The 13,778-nt window shown below is 34.8% G+C and overlaps 1 protein-coding gene across 2 annotated transcripts in view; it reads right to left on the bottom strand.

The window, feature by feature from the left end:
• Nucleotides 1-13,778, bottom strand: part of LOC106868700 (peroxisomal membrane protein PMP34) — a 19,973-nt gene that overhangs the window by 1,485 nt on the left and 4,710 nt on the right. The window contains exons 3-9 of one of the 2 annotated variants that reach the window (XM_014914085.3): nt 11,076-11,142; nt 8,824-8,978; nt 8,027-8,155; nt 7,111-7,259; nt 5,976-6,074; nt 3,136-3,194; nt 1-983 (exon numbers count right to left, since the gene is read on the bottom strand). The exon at nt 1-983 is cut by the window's left edge and continues 1,131 nt beyond it. In XM_014914085.3, the coding sequence (XP_014769571.1) occupies nt 827-983; nt 3,136-3,194; nt 5,976-6,074; nt 7,111-7,259; nt 8,027-8,155; nt 8,824-8,978; nt 11,076-11,142 (815 nt within the window). In that variant the 3' untranslated portion in view covers nt 1-826. The remainder of the gene's footprint in view (nt 984-3,135; nt 3,195-5,975; nt 6,075-7,110; nt 7,260-8,026; nt 8,156-8,823; nt 8,979-11,075; nt 11,143-13,778) is intronic. The other variant, XM_014914086.3, reaches the window with a different exon arrangement.

Here is a 13,778-nt window from a genome sequence, read left to right as displayed (position 1 = left end):
TCAGCTGAATAGAATTGAGTCTATAGTAAGAGAAAGTCAGAAAACATTGTGCAGCAGTAGAGAGTTAAATGAGATTCAGTTAAGAGGTTAGATTAGATTCAGTTAAGAGGTTAGATTAGATTCAGTAAGAATGAAATATTAGAAGACACTCAACATGAGTGGAGAGTTAGATAAGACACTCATTATGAGTGGAGAGTTAGATGAGACTGAATAGGGGGTTAGATTAAGAGAGGAGGAAGTATGTGATAGAACTAAAATGTAAGAACTAAAGTAATGACAGGAGAGAACGGGGCTAGTACATCAGTCTTAATGAGAGTGGAGGATAAGACTTAATATAACTGTGGTGAATGAGAAAACAAATTCAATAGATGAAGAATGGAATGTAAGAATATCTCTGGTGGAAATGAGGTAATAAAAGTGGAAGATTAAATGAGAGTGAGAGGAAAACTGTTGGAGGAACTAATGGAAGACATTCAATAAAACCAAATATGGAAGGGTAATATTACAATAAACTTGTTAGAACTGAAATTATGGATAAGAAGTATTGCAACAGATTGAACTTGCCAAAAATAATAATGGAAAGGAATGTTAAGAGAAATTTGTGAGTTGAACAAACAAGCAAGCCACTAAGGTGGTCTCTTGCTCTGCTAGAAATAACAACCAACTCTCCTTCAAATCATCATATCTAACCTTATTAAATCAGGAAAGAATATTAGGTAATGTAGTGTAACATATTCCCCAAACGAATGTAGTCACAACCGGACTACTTTTGGTAACAGGTCTGCTTGAAACAGCTGAGCTGAGGCAAAAACAACACTGACATTCCTTATTGCGGATGTTCAGCAAGCTGGTATTTGATACCCATTAATTTAAATACAAACATTGATATTTTCTCGTACAGTAGAAAGGTAATGGCACCACTAAGAAAGCTCTGAAGTAGTCTGGCTTCAAATCCACTGTACAGTGATGAGAATCCTCCAAATCTGTAAAGAAACAACATTTTGGGGGGGGATAAATCATACTGATTACAGTAACAATATGCGATGCAGTATAATATATCGAATAGGGTGCGTGGTCTAGTGGTTAGGGTGTTGTATTTATGATTGTAAGAGTGTGGTTCGGATACCCAGAACAGGCAGTGTGATGTGTTTTTGAGCAAAACCCTTCATTTCATATTGCTCTGTGATCACTTTGACATCTGATTTGTGGCACACCTGTACAGGTAATGTTGATTTGATGGAAAGCAGGAGTTAATGTACGGTACAAACATTTATAAACAAATCATTTGTGCAGGTTGTTCAGCAAGAAATTGCAAAATTGTCTTCCTTTGACTCAAGAGACTACCAACAACAATACATAGTCTCTCTCTCTCTCTCTCTCTCTCTCTCTCTATATATATATATATATATATATATATATATATATACAGGGTGCAATGAATAAATTGTCTAAGTTATGCAAAAATTAAAATAATACCGACATCTCATTTTAACAGATATATTAACCCAAATTACATAAAAGTATCTTCAAATACTAAAGAGCAAATTTATTCAATAAAATCACTATTGGCTTCAATCATGGCCTCCAGACGACTTCAGAATCTCCTTCAACTCTTCTAGAGCATCTTCTTGTTTAAGTCGGTGAATGCTGCCATAATCCTTGCCTTCAGTTCATCTTTGGTGTTACAAGGAGTTTTGTTGGTCTCTCACTTGACTGTGCCCCACTCATAATAATCAAGGGGGTTGTAACTTGGGGGGGGGGGGGGTTAGGTGGTCAGATGTTAGGGGTGATGTAGTCGCAGAAATTGTTTGGGTTCTCCTGCTTGTGTGGCATGGTGCAGAGTCCTGTTGCCAGACATAGGGTCTTCTAGCAGCCACCCTCTTGACCCAGGGCTGCACTACCTCCTCTAGGCACTTGATGTAGGCCTCTGTGTTGAGTCTGAGGCCGTGTGGGAAGATGAATGGAGGCATAACATCGCCATCACTAGTGATCACTCCAAACTCCATGATGTTGACTGGATGTTTGATTTTTATCACTCTCGGTACATGTCCTCAGATTGACACCCAAACACTTTGAAATGTTCATATTGGAGCTTCCGGTACAAATGCCAACATGTTGTTTCCAAATTTCTGGCAGAGTGAATTGGGTCATGGTACTGTTTTTCTCACAGACAGTACCTAACTGATCTTACTATACTGTGTAGTTAACAAAATAAAAAACAATGTACCTGTATGAAATTAAAATATAGAATGTCAATAATTCACCCATCACACCCTGTATATATGCATGTATGTGTGTGTGTGTATGTGTATATATATATATATATATATATGTCTCACCGAGGTTATGTCTTGTGACCGATACCTTTGGAAATATGCAGTGCGTGAGAAGACCCGGCAAGCCAAGTGAGACCATAATCCGAGGCCTCTGCCAGGGGTGTAGCCAGCCCACTTATGCATACCTTTCCTTCATTGAACACTAAACTCTGCTTGCGAAGACCTGTTGAAGCAACTGAAATCAAAATCGAACCCTAACCCTAAAACCCTAAAGCTAAAACCAGTACAAACGTACGAACAATGTCATAAATAACAGTTCCACCAATAGTTGTTGTTGACAAACAACGGTACTAATTTTATTCAAGGGAAAAGATCCCCTTACACCGCCACAACGTCTTGTTGACAATCCACAGCAGTAATTGTTTTCACCTCAATAGACATCAGTGATTGGTTGAAATTACTGAAATACGACAACTTTTAACACGAAATAACTTTAAAAATATAAACTTTTCTCAACAACACTAAAAGTAAAAGATGTTTTATATGACACATTCTACCAGTGTTCCAAGTTTGAAAGTGTTTCGTTAAGAAAACAAGTGGTGTAAAGATCCGTAACTAGAAGTTATAGAAATGTGATTTAATATTCAATTATTATTTGATGTCAGATCTTTCTATTATTTGACACATCATACAAATAGGGATTTGGGAATCTCGGATTGTTGTCTGCGAGACCAGAAAAGTATTTACAAGATTGCAAAGGATTTGCAGAAAACATTCAAGGGAAGTCATAATGAATATTTAATAACAAAGATAGAATCAGCCCTAAGACATGTCTTTGTCCTGGAGCAGATATTCTTACCTGATCATATGAAGTAACACTTTCCATGTTGTTTGGTTTTCTTTGCTTTCAAGACCACACTATAATGATAATGAATTTCATTTCAGACAATTGCAATATAAGATTTAACATCAGTAAAATCAATGAAGTCTCAAATATAGAAGAGAGACAAATTTAAATCTAATAACTAAATATTTCAAAAACTATAAAAACAAAGCCAGAAAGATATAATTTTCAGATTGATTAACTTTGGATATAGAAAATACTTTGAATATTTAGAACATAAATTTTATTATGTAGTCAGAAAGAGAGTAATGCTCATTACCTAAAAAGTGCGGGTACAGGTGGAGTTCCAGAACGGGAGAAAGAAAAGAAGATATTCTCAAACCATAGTCAGAATTGGATTAACCCATTAAGCAAAATAAGCAAATGCTTAGGGCATCAAGGGATCGGGGGGGGGGGGGGCACAGAAATGAAAATGGTTTACAGCACTCTAGCAAGTCATAAAAGGTGGCAATATGACGTAATGGTCGTCTGCCCGAACAAGCATAATTGTTGGTAATCCCGTTGGTTAAAATGGTCGTCTGCTCGAACAAGCATAATTGTTGGTAATCCCGTTGGTTAAAATGGTCGTCTGCCCATAGACGAATTCTAAACTTTCATCAAATCTTTCACGTCCGATATGAGCAGTTATATAAACTCTGATTTTGGGGAAATTACGCAGTGATCGTTGGATGTTACTAAACTCCACTCATTGAGATATTGGCTAATTTTTATGCTATGTTTATGATAAAAATCCAACAAGACTTATATAAATTGTTGTGAACTCTAGTATGAAGGATTAGCTAGTGTGAATTTTAAATCATAATTCTCTAGGACAAAATGACTTTACTTTCCAATTGTACTATAAATGCTAAATAAACTAATGTAGTTATTATTTTCTCTTTCTTCAAGTTCTTCAACTTGTTGATGAAATTTATTTCTGCAATTATGAAACTCTGTATTTTTTTATAGCGGTTAAAAGAACACGAATTTATTTATCTTCAACATACATGCACGCATAAAATGTCCGTTAGCGTTTCAGAGTATATATTTCTCGCTATGGCGTTTATGTAGCTGGAGTCAGGATTTATGTATAATGATAACACTTATAAGTGACGTGTTTATCAATATAGATTCCTACTTCGAAAGTAAAATATATTTATTATCTATTTCCAAATAGGAAACATATAAAAGCAGTGTTACATAAACAGTAACCAAACGTGACTATAAAAAGTGGTGACCTCCCGACGTGACCTCGGAGATAAACCATCACATCATAAAATTATTGACACTTGTGAAAAATATATAACATTTTCAAAGGAAAATAGATGGCAGTTTCATCAGACAAAATTTAATGAACAGAAATATTTGATATTAAAAGTTGGAGGGAAAAGAACGTCAAAGAAATAAACAATACAAATAATAAGAAGTTTAACTGCACTTTCTAGCAAATTAAAATTATATTTCATAGATGTTGAAAGCATTATTTCACAAAGAGCAAAATTTTCTTTCTGAAAATTATAATACATTTGAATGGAAGAAAATATTAAAGGGTTTGAAATGTCTTATTTTGATAGAAGATATATATGCAAGGTTCTCTGACTGTTTTGCCTCCTGTTTGGACGGCGGGACACCCTTATCTGGTTTGCTCAATTAGAAGCAAGTTTTACAGCAAAGAGGCACAAAAGTATAACCTCATAAGGTTAAATAACTTACCACCACCACGACCAGCTGTGAGTAATGAAATTAGGGACTTATTAGTAGATCCTACTGAACCATTTTCATATTCTTGCGTAAAAGAAGAGATACTAAAGAGGACTTCCAATTCAAAAAGCAAAAAAGAATTTGCTAAACTGTTCAATAACGAACAATTAAGTGACAGAAAAACTTTCTCAACTTCTTTTGTAGAATGAAAGAACTTCTCGGAAATCAACAGATAAGAAGAGTCTTATCTCAAGGAAGTTTTCTTTGGCAAGTTACCTCATGGGGCTATCCTTCGCTGTAATTATAATTCTTGTAAACTGAAGCACATGCTTTTGTTTACATCTAATCGGCCTTTTCCGTAAAGGAGGGATGGGAAATGACTGGGGAAGACGGTACGGTGAGCCTTTCTGCTTTGCATAACCACTGACTAGAGAGGAAGTTTCATAGATACAGAAGAAAGCGATGGTCGGTGACCGATAGACAGAGAGAGAGAGAGAGAGAGTTTCATAGATACAGAATATATTTTTAACAAGTTGAAAGAACGAACCGTTAGACAAAGAAAGAAAGAAAGAAGAGAAGAGAAAACGTCACTAAAAGCACATGGGTTTTGTTTACATCTAATCGGCCTGTTAGGGTTAGGTTTAGGATTAGGGTTAGGGCTAGCCGAACAAAGCAGAAAGGCTCACCCCACTCATTTCCCATCCCTCCTTTACGGAAAAGGCCGATTAGATGTAAACAAAAGCATGTGCTTCAGTTGACAAGAATTATAATTACAACGAAGGATAGCCATAGAATGAACATCTAGAGAGTCTGTAAATGCCTTGCCATCTATTTCTTCAGAATTCCAGTTGATGAAAGAAACTTAGGAGAAACAATTTAAACACAGATACCCAGCAACAGAGTCACTTTAAGGTGTGTGTGTGGGTGGGGGTGGGGCAAAAAAAACTGTAGCGTTAAGAAGAGTTCCATTCATAGGAAACTGTTTAGAAGAGGTGCTATCATCAAAAAATGAAGACCGATCCAAGTTTAACACAAAACATTTCTTATTTACTTCAAAAACATGGAAGTTCTACACTTTGAAGACATATTTACTAAAATAATTCTGATATACTAACCCTGAGTTTTGATTCAACAACTTGAAGAGGATAAGTGATACAGTTGGAAATTATTTTCGAGAAAGCTCCCAGAAAGAAATACACAACACCATTAAGTTCCTATTAAAAAAGAAATAAATAAAAAGGGAGCCATGAGGATGAATATTGAAGATTCAAAACAATTGAAATAAAATTTTGTTATTTCCATGCAATGATTTCCATACCAGAATTTCTTCTGAGATTAATAAATCTGTAGCCATCTTCTTAAATATAAGATTCTTTCTTATCTGTGTATTTTTTTATTATTGTTTATTTACTGTTAATAATAATGGTTTAAAATTTTGTCACAAAGCCTGAAATTTGGGGGCAGGGGGCATTGACCCAGTGCACAACTGGTACTATTGGCAATTTTGAAAGGAGAGGAGTTTCTTGTTTACATAATCCCCAGTATTTCACTGGTACTTTAGCATTTTAGTGACACCAGAAAGATGAAAGAAAACAAAGTTGACCTCAGATTTAATCTCAGAATGTAAAGAGCTAGTTCACTGTTCTTGATCCGCCGCCTCCTCCTATTAGTAACCATTCTTTCTACTATAGGCCTAAAGTTTTGTGGAAAGAGGCTGGTCAATTAAATTTACCTCAGTGTGCAACTGGTACCTATTCTATCAACCCTGAAAGGATGAAAGGCAAAGTCAACCTCAGAGTAATTTAAACTCGGAGCACAAAAACAGATGATATACTGCGAAGCATTTTGTCTGGCATGCTAACAATTCTACCAGCTCACCACATTAATAATATTAATAATAATAATAATAATATTAATGATGATGATGATGAAGATGACAACATTAATAATAATAATAATAATAATGATAATAATAAATAATCCTTTCTATTATAAGTAGAAGGTCTGAAATTTTGGGGAAGACTTTGCCTTTTATCCTTTTGGGGTTGATACAATAGTACCAGTTGTGCAGTGGGGTCAATGCCCCCTGCCCCCAAATTTCAGGCTTTGTGACAAAATTTAAAACCATTATTATTAACAGTAAATAAACAATAATAAAAAAATACACAGATAAATGAAATCAATAAATATATGGAAAACAGTCTAATTTTTACAAGTGGTTTACTTAGGTTATCATTCCAGAATACAAACCTGTTTTCCTAAAGCATGTTGAAGATATCTTTTGGGAGTTTCATAAAAAAGACATTGGATGGCAGGGTTTGAGGCTAAAACAAAAGATGCTAGGCTTCCATTCCACAAATTAAGAAAACCGTCTCTCTTGATAACATCATGGATGACATCTACAAAAAGTATTTAACAAAGAAGCTAAATGTAAATAATAAACTTATATTTAGCAATATTGAATATTAATATGAGTGTAACCACCACCACCACCACCACCATAATCATCATCTTCTTCATTTTAATACCTACTTTTCCGCATAGGTGAAACTTATTGAGGCACATCTTCTGTAGCTGGATCCTCTTCTTATCATTAACCCTTGTTTGGTTTTTAGTAAGGCATTACTTCTCCTTGTCATTTGAAGAACAAACAGCTCAATGGCCAAACATAGATGGTGACATTATTTTTATGCAGCATGCAAACAGCATCAAATTTATAGGAGGTCTCACACACACACACATGCATACATATGTGTATAGTGAGCTTCCTACAGTTTTCATCCAGCACTTCTACTTATGAGGGATAGATTGGTTTGAGCCTATATTAGAAGATCCCTGCTCACAGTCTTATACAGTAGGAACAAACTCAGATCCTTGTGGCTGCAAACTTATTAACTGCACGGCCATGCCCCATACTTTGAAATACTAAATTTACATCCAAAATAAATGACTATTTTGAAATGCTAAATGTAACTTAATTCTTATCCTCCTAACTGATATATTCATATTTCAGAATATTAAATCCAAATAAACACTCAGATTTTGAAATCTTACTTAGAAGTTTTAACTGTAATATCCAAACTTTAGATCTGTATGATTGTAAGGTCAACAATACCTCTGCCTTTGCTAAGGAGGAGGTAAAAATTAGGTTTGTTAAAATAATTACCCAAAATGCCAGTATACAGTTGTTTCTGTTTGCTATATTTAAATTTTGGGCTATCAAGTTTTACTCCTTGCATCCTTAATCGAGTTGAAGCACTCCAGAAAGGTGTAGTTATCAGCACATTGACTACAGCTGAAAAGAAAAAAGAATAAATTAATTTTTTGACAATAGCAGATTTACTTTAAAATTTGAAAAATTGATTTTAAAGGTAATATTAAGAAAAAAAGATTTAGGATGATCAAAAATAGAATTGAGGGCTTCTAAGTTTTACTTGCATCATGTAGTAGATTAATAATCCTCTGACATTCTTTTGTTACTGCCTGCAGAGTAAAATTTTGGTCCTGTTCTAATTTTGTTAATATCTAGGAATGTATATCTGCTTTTTTGTTTGCAGTAAGCTCTTCTACAAAAATTAAAAACATGAATGTCTCTGAGGTCAACTCGTTCTCACACTCTCTGTTAACCACCCTGGCATAGATGATGAAATCTTCATCATCTTTTTTAAATATTGCCAGCAAGTATTGAACAGGGAACTTCTTTCATTGAAAATTGTACACAATTCTTTGCTTTATAACAATTAGTCACTTGAGGAGTGGCTGAAATCCTTCCACAACAACTATCCAATGTGTAGGATGTGATTTGAGGAAGGATTTGCCAAGCTATTTCCAGCAGACTGAGTCACTGTATAGAGGTTCCTTAGTTAAACAGTTGTAGTAGTCAGTACTTGTCGACTAGACATTTGCTTTAATATCAACGTATAGTGTTGATTTATTAATAAGTAATTTGAATATTTAACTTACCTGCCAAATAGCCAAATAGTAGGTATTTCAGAGAGAACCAGTTCTGCTTGTCTGTGGGGACTATGCTCTTAAGTGTGTTGAATACATAAAAATATATTAAGTAAGAGGACCAGAGGGTGAGTATTGTCGAACGGAAACCCCGATAGACTGCAAAACTGAGAGAATTTTTGAGAACATATCAGAAAAAAATATTTAAGATTTATTTTTGAAAATTATATAATAAAGAAAACGATTTTTTTTTTTTTTTGCTAAAAAGTAACTATCGTGGACCGAAGGTAATGAAATTGTTAGAGTGTAGGAGAAAATGCTTTGTTGTACTTATTTCGAATCCTTACATTCTGAGATCAAATCCTACCAAGGCCAACTTTACTTTTTGTCCCTCCAGGGTCAAAAACTAGGGTTAATGACACCAATTCCTCCTTTCAAAATTGCTAACTGCTAACCTTGTGCCTACATTAGAAAGAATTACTACACTTGCATCTCCTTTCTATCACACTCATAAATATTGCACAGGCCAGTTTCATGGATCTTCTCTTATTTCATCATCAATGTTTTATCTTAATGAAGAAACAAATCAACCTGGATATGTAATGTCTTTCTAAATCAACTGATTACTTCAAGACGAGTGTTTGTCTCAGTAAAAACATGTGCCTTGTCAGAAAAGCATTTTTACAGAAATATTAATTTTCATCAGGGAATTAACTTAAACTGTTACATTCTATTGCTATAATGAACTGTAGAACATATCTAGAGATTATATGTATATTCACAGTTATTTGATTACAGCCATGCTGGAGCACTGCCTTTAGTTGAACAAATCGATTGCAGGACTTATTTTTTGTAAGCCTAGGACTTATTCTATCAGTCTCTTTTGCTGAACCCCTAAGTTATGGGCCTGTTAACACCAATGTCAGTTGTCAAGCGGTGGTGGGGAGGACAAACACAAACACACAAACATCTACACACACACACACATATATATGACAAGCTTCTTTCAGTTTCCATCTACCAAATCCACGCACAAGGCTTTGGTCGGCCCGAGGCTATAGTAAAAGACACTGGCCTAAGGTGCTATGTAGTGGGATTGAACGTAGAACCATGTGGTTGGGAAGCAAGCTTCTTACCAAACAGCCACACCTGTGCCTATATGGATATAGAAAATACCTATAATTTTTTTTGTTTTTTTTTATATAGGTATCACTGAATATTATTTTGATAGTAAATCTCTGTTTGTATTATCAGGGTGGCCAGCTGGCGGAATCGTTAGCACGTCAGGCAAAATGCTCAGTGACATTTCGTCCATCTTCACGTCCTGAGTTCAAATTCTGTCAAGGTCGACTTTGCTTTTCATCCTGTTGGGAACAATGTAATAAGTACCAGTTACACACTGGCATCAATGTAATTGACTAGCCCCCACCTCCAAAATTTCAGACCTTATACCTGTAGTAGAAAGGGTTATTATAATCTAATAGTATTTAAAGTGGATGACAACCTGACAAAATGGAGGATTATAATGGAATTGGAGATTTATTTATGAAACTCTACAAAACAAACACAACATATGTATCATATTCAATGTATATACACCAGTGATAGTCAAGTTAGTGCAGTATTTGTCCTGCTATAACATCTCTTATGGACGTGCTGAGTTAAAAACAATAAATATTGGAAAGAGACAATCATCCTAGTAGTGGTCAGTGAGAGTGCCAGATGCATTTTGGCCTATTTCTAAGCCTTTCCAATGATGTTTATTTGCAAACAGTCAGATGCCTGGATGAGAATTTATAGCCAACCGATATTGGAAACAGTGAATAAAACATTCACTGATGTTGCAAGTAACTGCCCAGCTGAATAAAAATCCAGTATATGCTATTGAAACAGTATTAAGTTAAAATGGCCATCTATGTATCATAATTAATGTATATATTTTCACTGCTAATAGGCCCAAAAATGCCAAAATGCACTGCAAGGGCAATTTATTGTCTCCTTCCAATATTTATTGTTTTTAATGCACCACATCCATAAGAGATAGCATCTCAAGATGAATCGTGCAATAACTGGCCTATCAATGGTGTATATACATTAAATATGATACACAAATGTCTGATTTAATTTGATACTGCCTCAATTGTGTCTAGTGAAACCCTGGATGTGCATTTCCAACCAACACATCTGAATGTGACTCCCATTTGGTAAGAGCCTGAAAGATTCAATTGTGATCAGATTTATGGATGATAAAAGTTCCTACTTACATTCCTTCTTCACGGACAATTTTCTTTAAGAGAGGAAACGTTTTTTTCTTTTGGCCATCATTATCAACTGGTAAGGAAAGATAATTAATGACAACTTATTGGTCTTCAGTAAGTAAAGAATTTGGGCTGTTTGTGTGTGCGTGTGTACTGTTTATCAACTCATTAAATACAGAACTCCTAGAATAATTTCTATAATCTACATAGAAAACAGCAAGTTGGCAGACCAGTTCTGGCTCTGTGATGTTATTTTCATGGTCAGGCAACTGCAAGCGAAGTATTTAGCTAAGAACAAGCTGTTATACTTGGCATTTGTTGACCTAGACAAAAAAACCTTCAGCAGAGCACCTCACTCTATGATATGGTGCTCTCTGAGGAAGCTTGAGATAGACAGATGGCATGTGAAAGCAGTACAGGCCATGATGTTAGTAAGGTAAGATTTGGCCATGGGTACAGTGATGAATTTAGTGTACAGGTAGGTGTACACCAAAGTTTGTTCTTCAGGGAGCTCCCTCCAATTTATCATTGTTCTCTAGGCCATAACAGAGGGATTTAAGACTGGAAACCCATGGGAACTACTGTATGTTGGGGATCTTGCCCTCAAAACAGTATCTGTAACAGAATTAGAAAAGAAATTCCAGGTGAGGAAACAGAATTTAAAATCAAAGGGTCTTAAAATAAACTTAGCAAAAACAAAGGTCCTATTAAGCATGAAATTGGACAGGATACTTCACCTTTCAAGTAAATTGCCATGCTTAATATATAGGAAGGGTGTAGGTAGAAATTCCATTTGGTGTACCCAGGGCAAGCTATGGACACACAAGGGATGTAGTGGAAGAGTAGGAAGGGTAGCAGAGAAATTAGTGTTTGTATGTGGAAGATGTACAGGAGCCATAAAGACCACAGATACATGGGAAACTAATTTCCTCAAAATCCCCGGTGACTCTCTGGAAGTTGTAGATAACTTTGGCTACTTAGGTGACCTAATCAGCAGTGGAGAAGGTTGTACATAAAGTATAATTGCTAGAGCAAGAACAGGGTGGTGAAAGTTCAGAGAGCTTTCACCTCTGTTGGCAGCCAAGGGTCTCTTTTTCTAAATGAAGGGAAGATTCCAACTATTAACATTGTGTCTGTTTCTTCAATATACTGCACTATAGATCATACAATCCAATGTATCATTCTTTTTAAAGATAGCAATCTGTCATTCAAGAGGGATTTGGCTGCTATTTGCAGCAGGTAGAGCAATCATGTTGAAAGATGGTTGCCAACGTTTGTGTAACCCCACCATCTCACCCTATGCTTAATGTACACGCCATCTTTAATACTGAATGGCTTATCTCTTAAATGTTATTCACAGCCTACCTTCGTTTCTCTCGCGCTCGTGACTGATTGCGGTCCGAAGGGAGATAATTCTGAACTTATTTGTTACAAGATACTAACGAGACTCTTATTTCTCATATGATAGACACTTGTCAAATTTTATAATATTAACAAACGTTACATCACTCATTAACTCATAATAAAAACAGTATTTTGGTTTCAAAAATTGCCCCATAGAAGTATTACATTCTTGAAAATTTTACTATAACTGGAATTCCATAATTTGAAATGTATTTCCTGTTTATTCCAAATTTAATGATTTCCATGCAACATAGAAGTCATTAGAAAATGGGTTTCCTCTCAAAGAATCCCACATTTCAACAAGAATTTGAAAAATAAAATCTTTCACCAATGCAAGGGGATGTCTGTATTGATACAAGTGAGAAATTTGTTTTATTTTAATTCAATTTTATAATGAGTATTTTTATTTTATCCTTTCATGGTGGATAAAATAAAGAATCAATTGTGTACTGGGCTGGATAGCATTAACCAATCCCCTCCCTTCAAAATTATGCCTAAATCAGAGGTCATTATTTTGTATAAACATTTTGAAATTTGAATAAAGTAAAATTATGTTTATTGCCCTCACAGGATACTATCAAATACTTCCAATGTTATCATAAGATGGGCAAGCCTAACCCAAGTGAATGGTAAGTAACACTTCACAACAATCTATGAAGCAATCTATTACAACACCTCAATTATATCTCAATATAACACTGGTACAGATGATCTCTCATCATCTTGTGTTTGTGTGTGCATGTGTGTGTGTGTTCACATATGTGTGAGTTTTGTGTAAATAGACCAGATATACCCTACATAAGTCGTTTCTTGTTCTCTACTTTACCAGATGTAATAACCTATCCTGTACTTTTCCAAATTTATAATCTTAAGAATATTATTTCTCTTGCTTTCATTTTTCCTTTTAATCTTTGTTTTTCTCCAGGCTATGTTGTTATGCTAATTAATAATATGTCAAATGTGTCAATTAGCGGTGTCATTGATAATTTTTTCCTTACCTCAATGATGCCGGTGACATATATTGAAAATCCCCTTACAGAACTATATTCATAAAAAAGTATAGAATTATATTATCACCCTCAAATTTGAGAAACAAACACTCATAACTTTTTTTCTTTTAAAACTTCATTGCATGAGATTGATACCATGAAATTCCTCGAATTGAGCTCTATCATTTAATCTTAATTAAAATATAGTCTGTTTTTAAAATAAAAAAGGTAATTATACTTAAATCCAACTTTTTGCCATATATTTTTTTTCATATTTTATCTCACACCTTTTTTGATACAAATTTTTATTGCATGA

Source organism: Octopus bimaculoides, chromosome 16, assembly GCF_046866305.1.
Source record: "Octopus bimaculoides isolate indiv1 chromosome 16, ASM4686630v1, whole genome shotgun sequence".
Lineage (NCBI taxonomy): Eukaryota > Metazoa > Mollusca > Cephalopoda > Octopoda > Octopodidae > Octopus > Octopus bimaculoides.
Note: the sequence above shows the minus strand (reverse complement) of the source record. Positions and strands in the feature narration are given on the sequence as shown.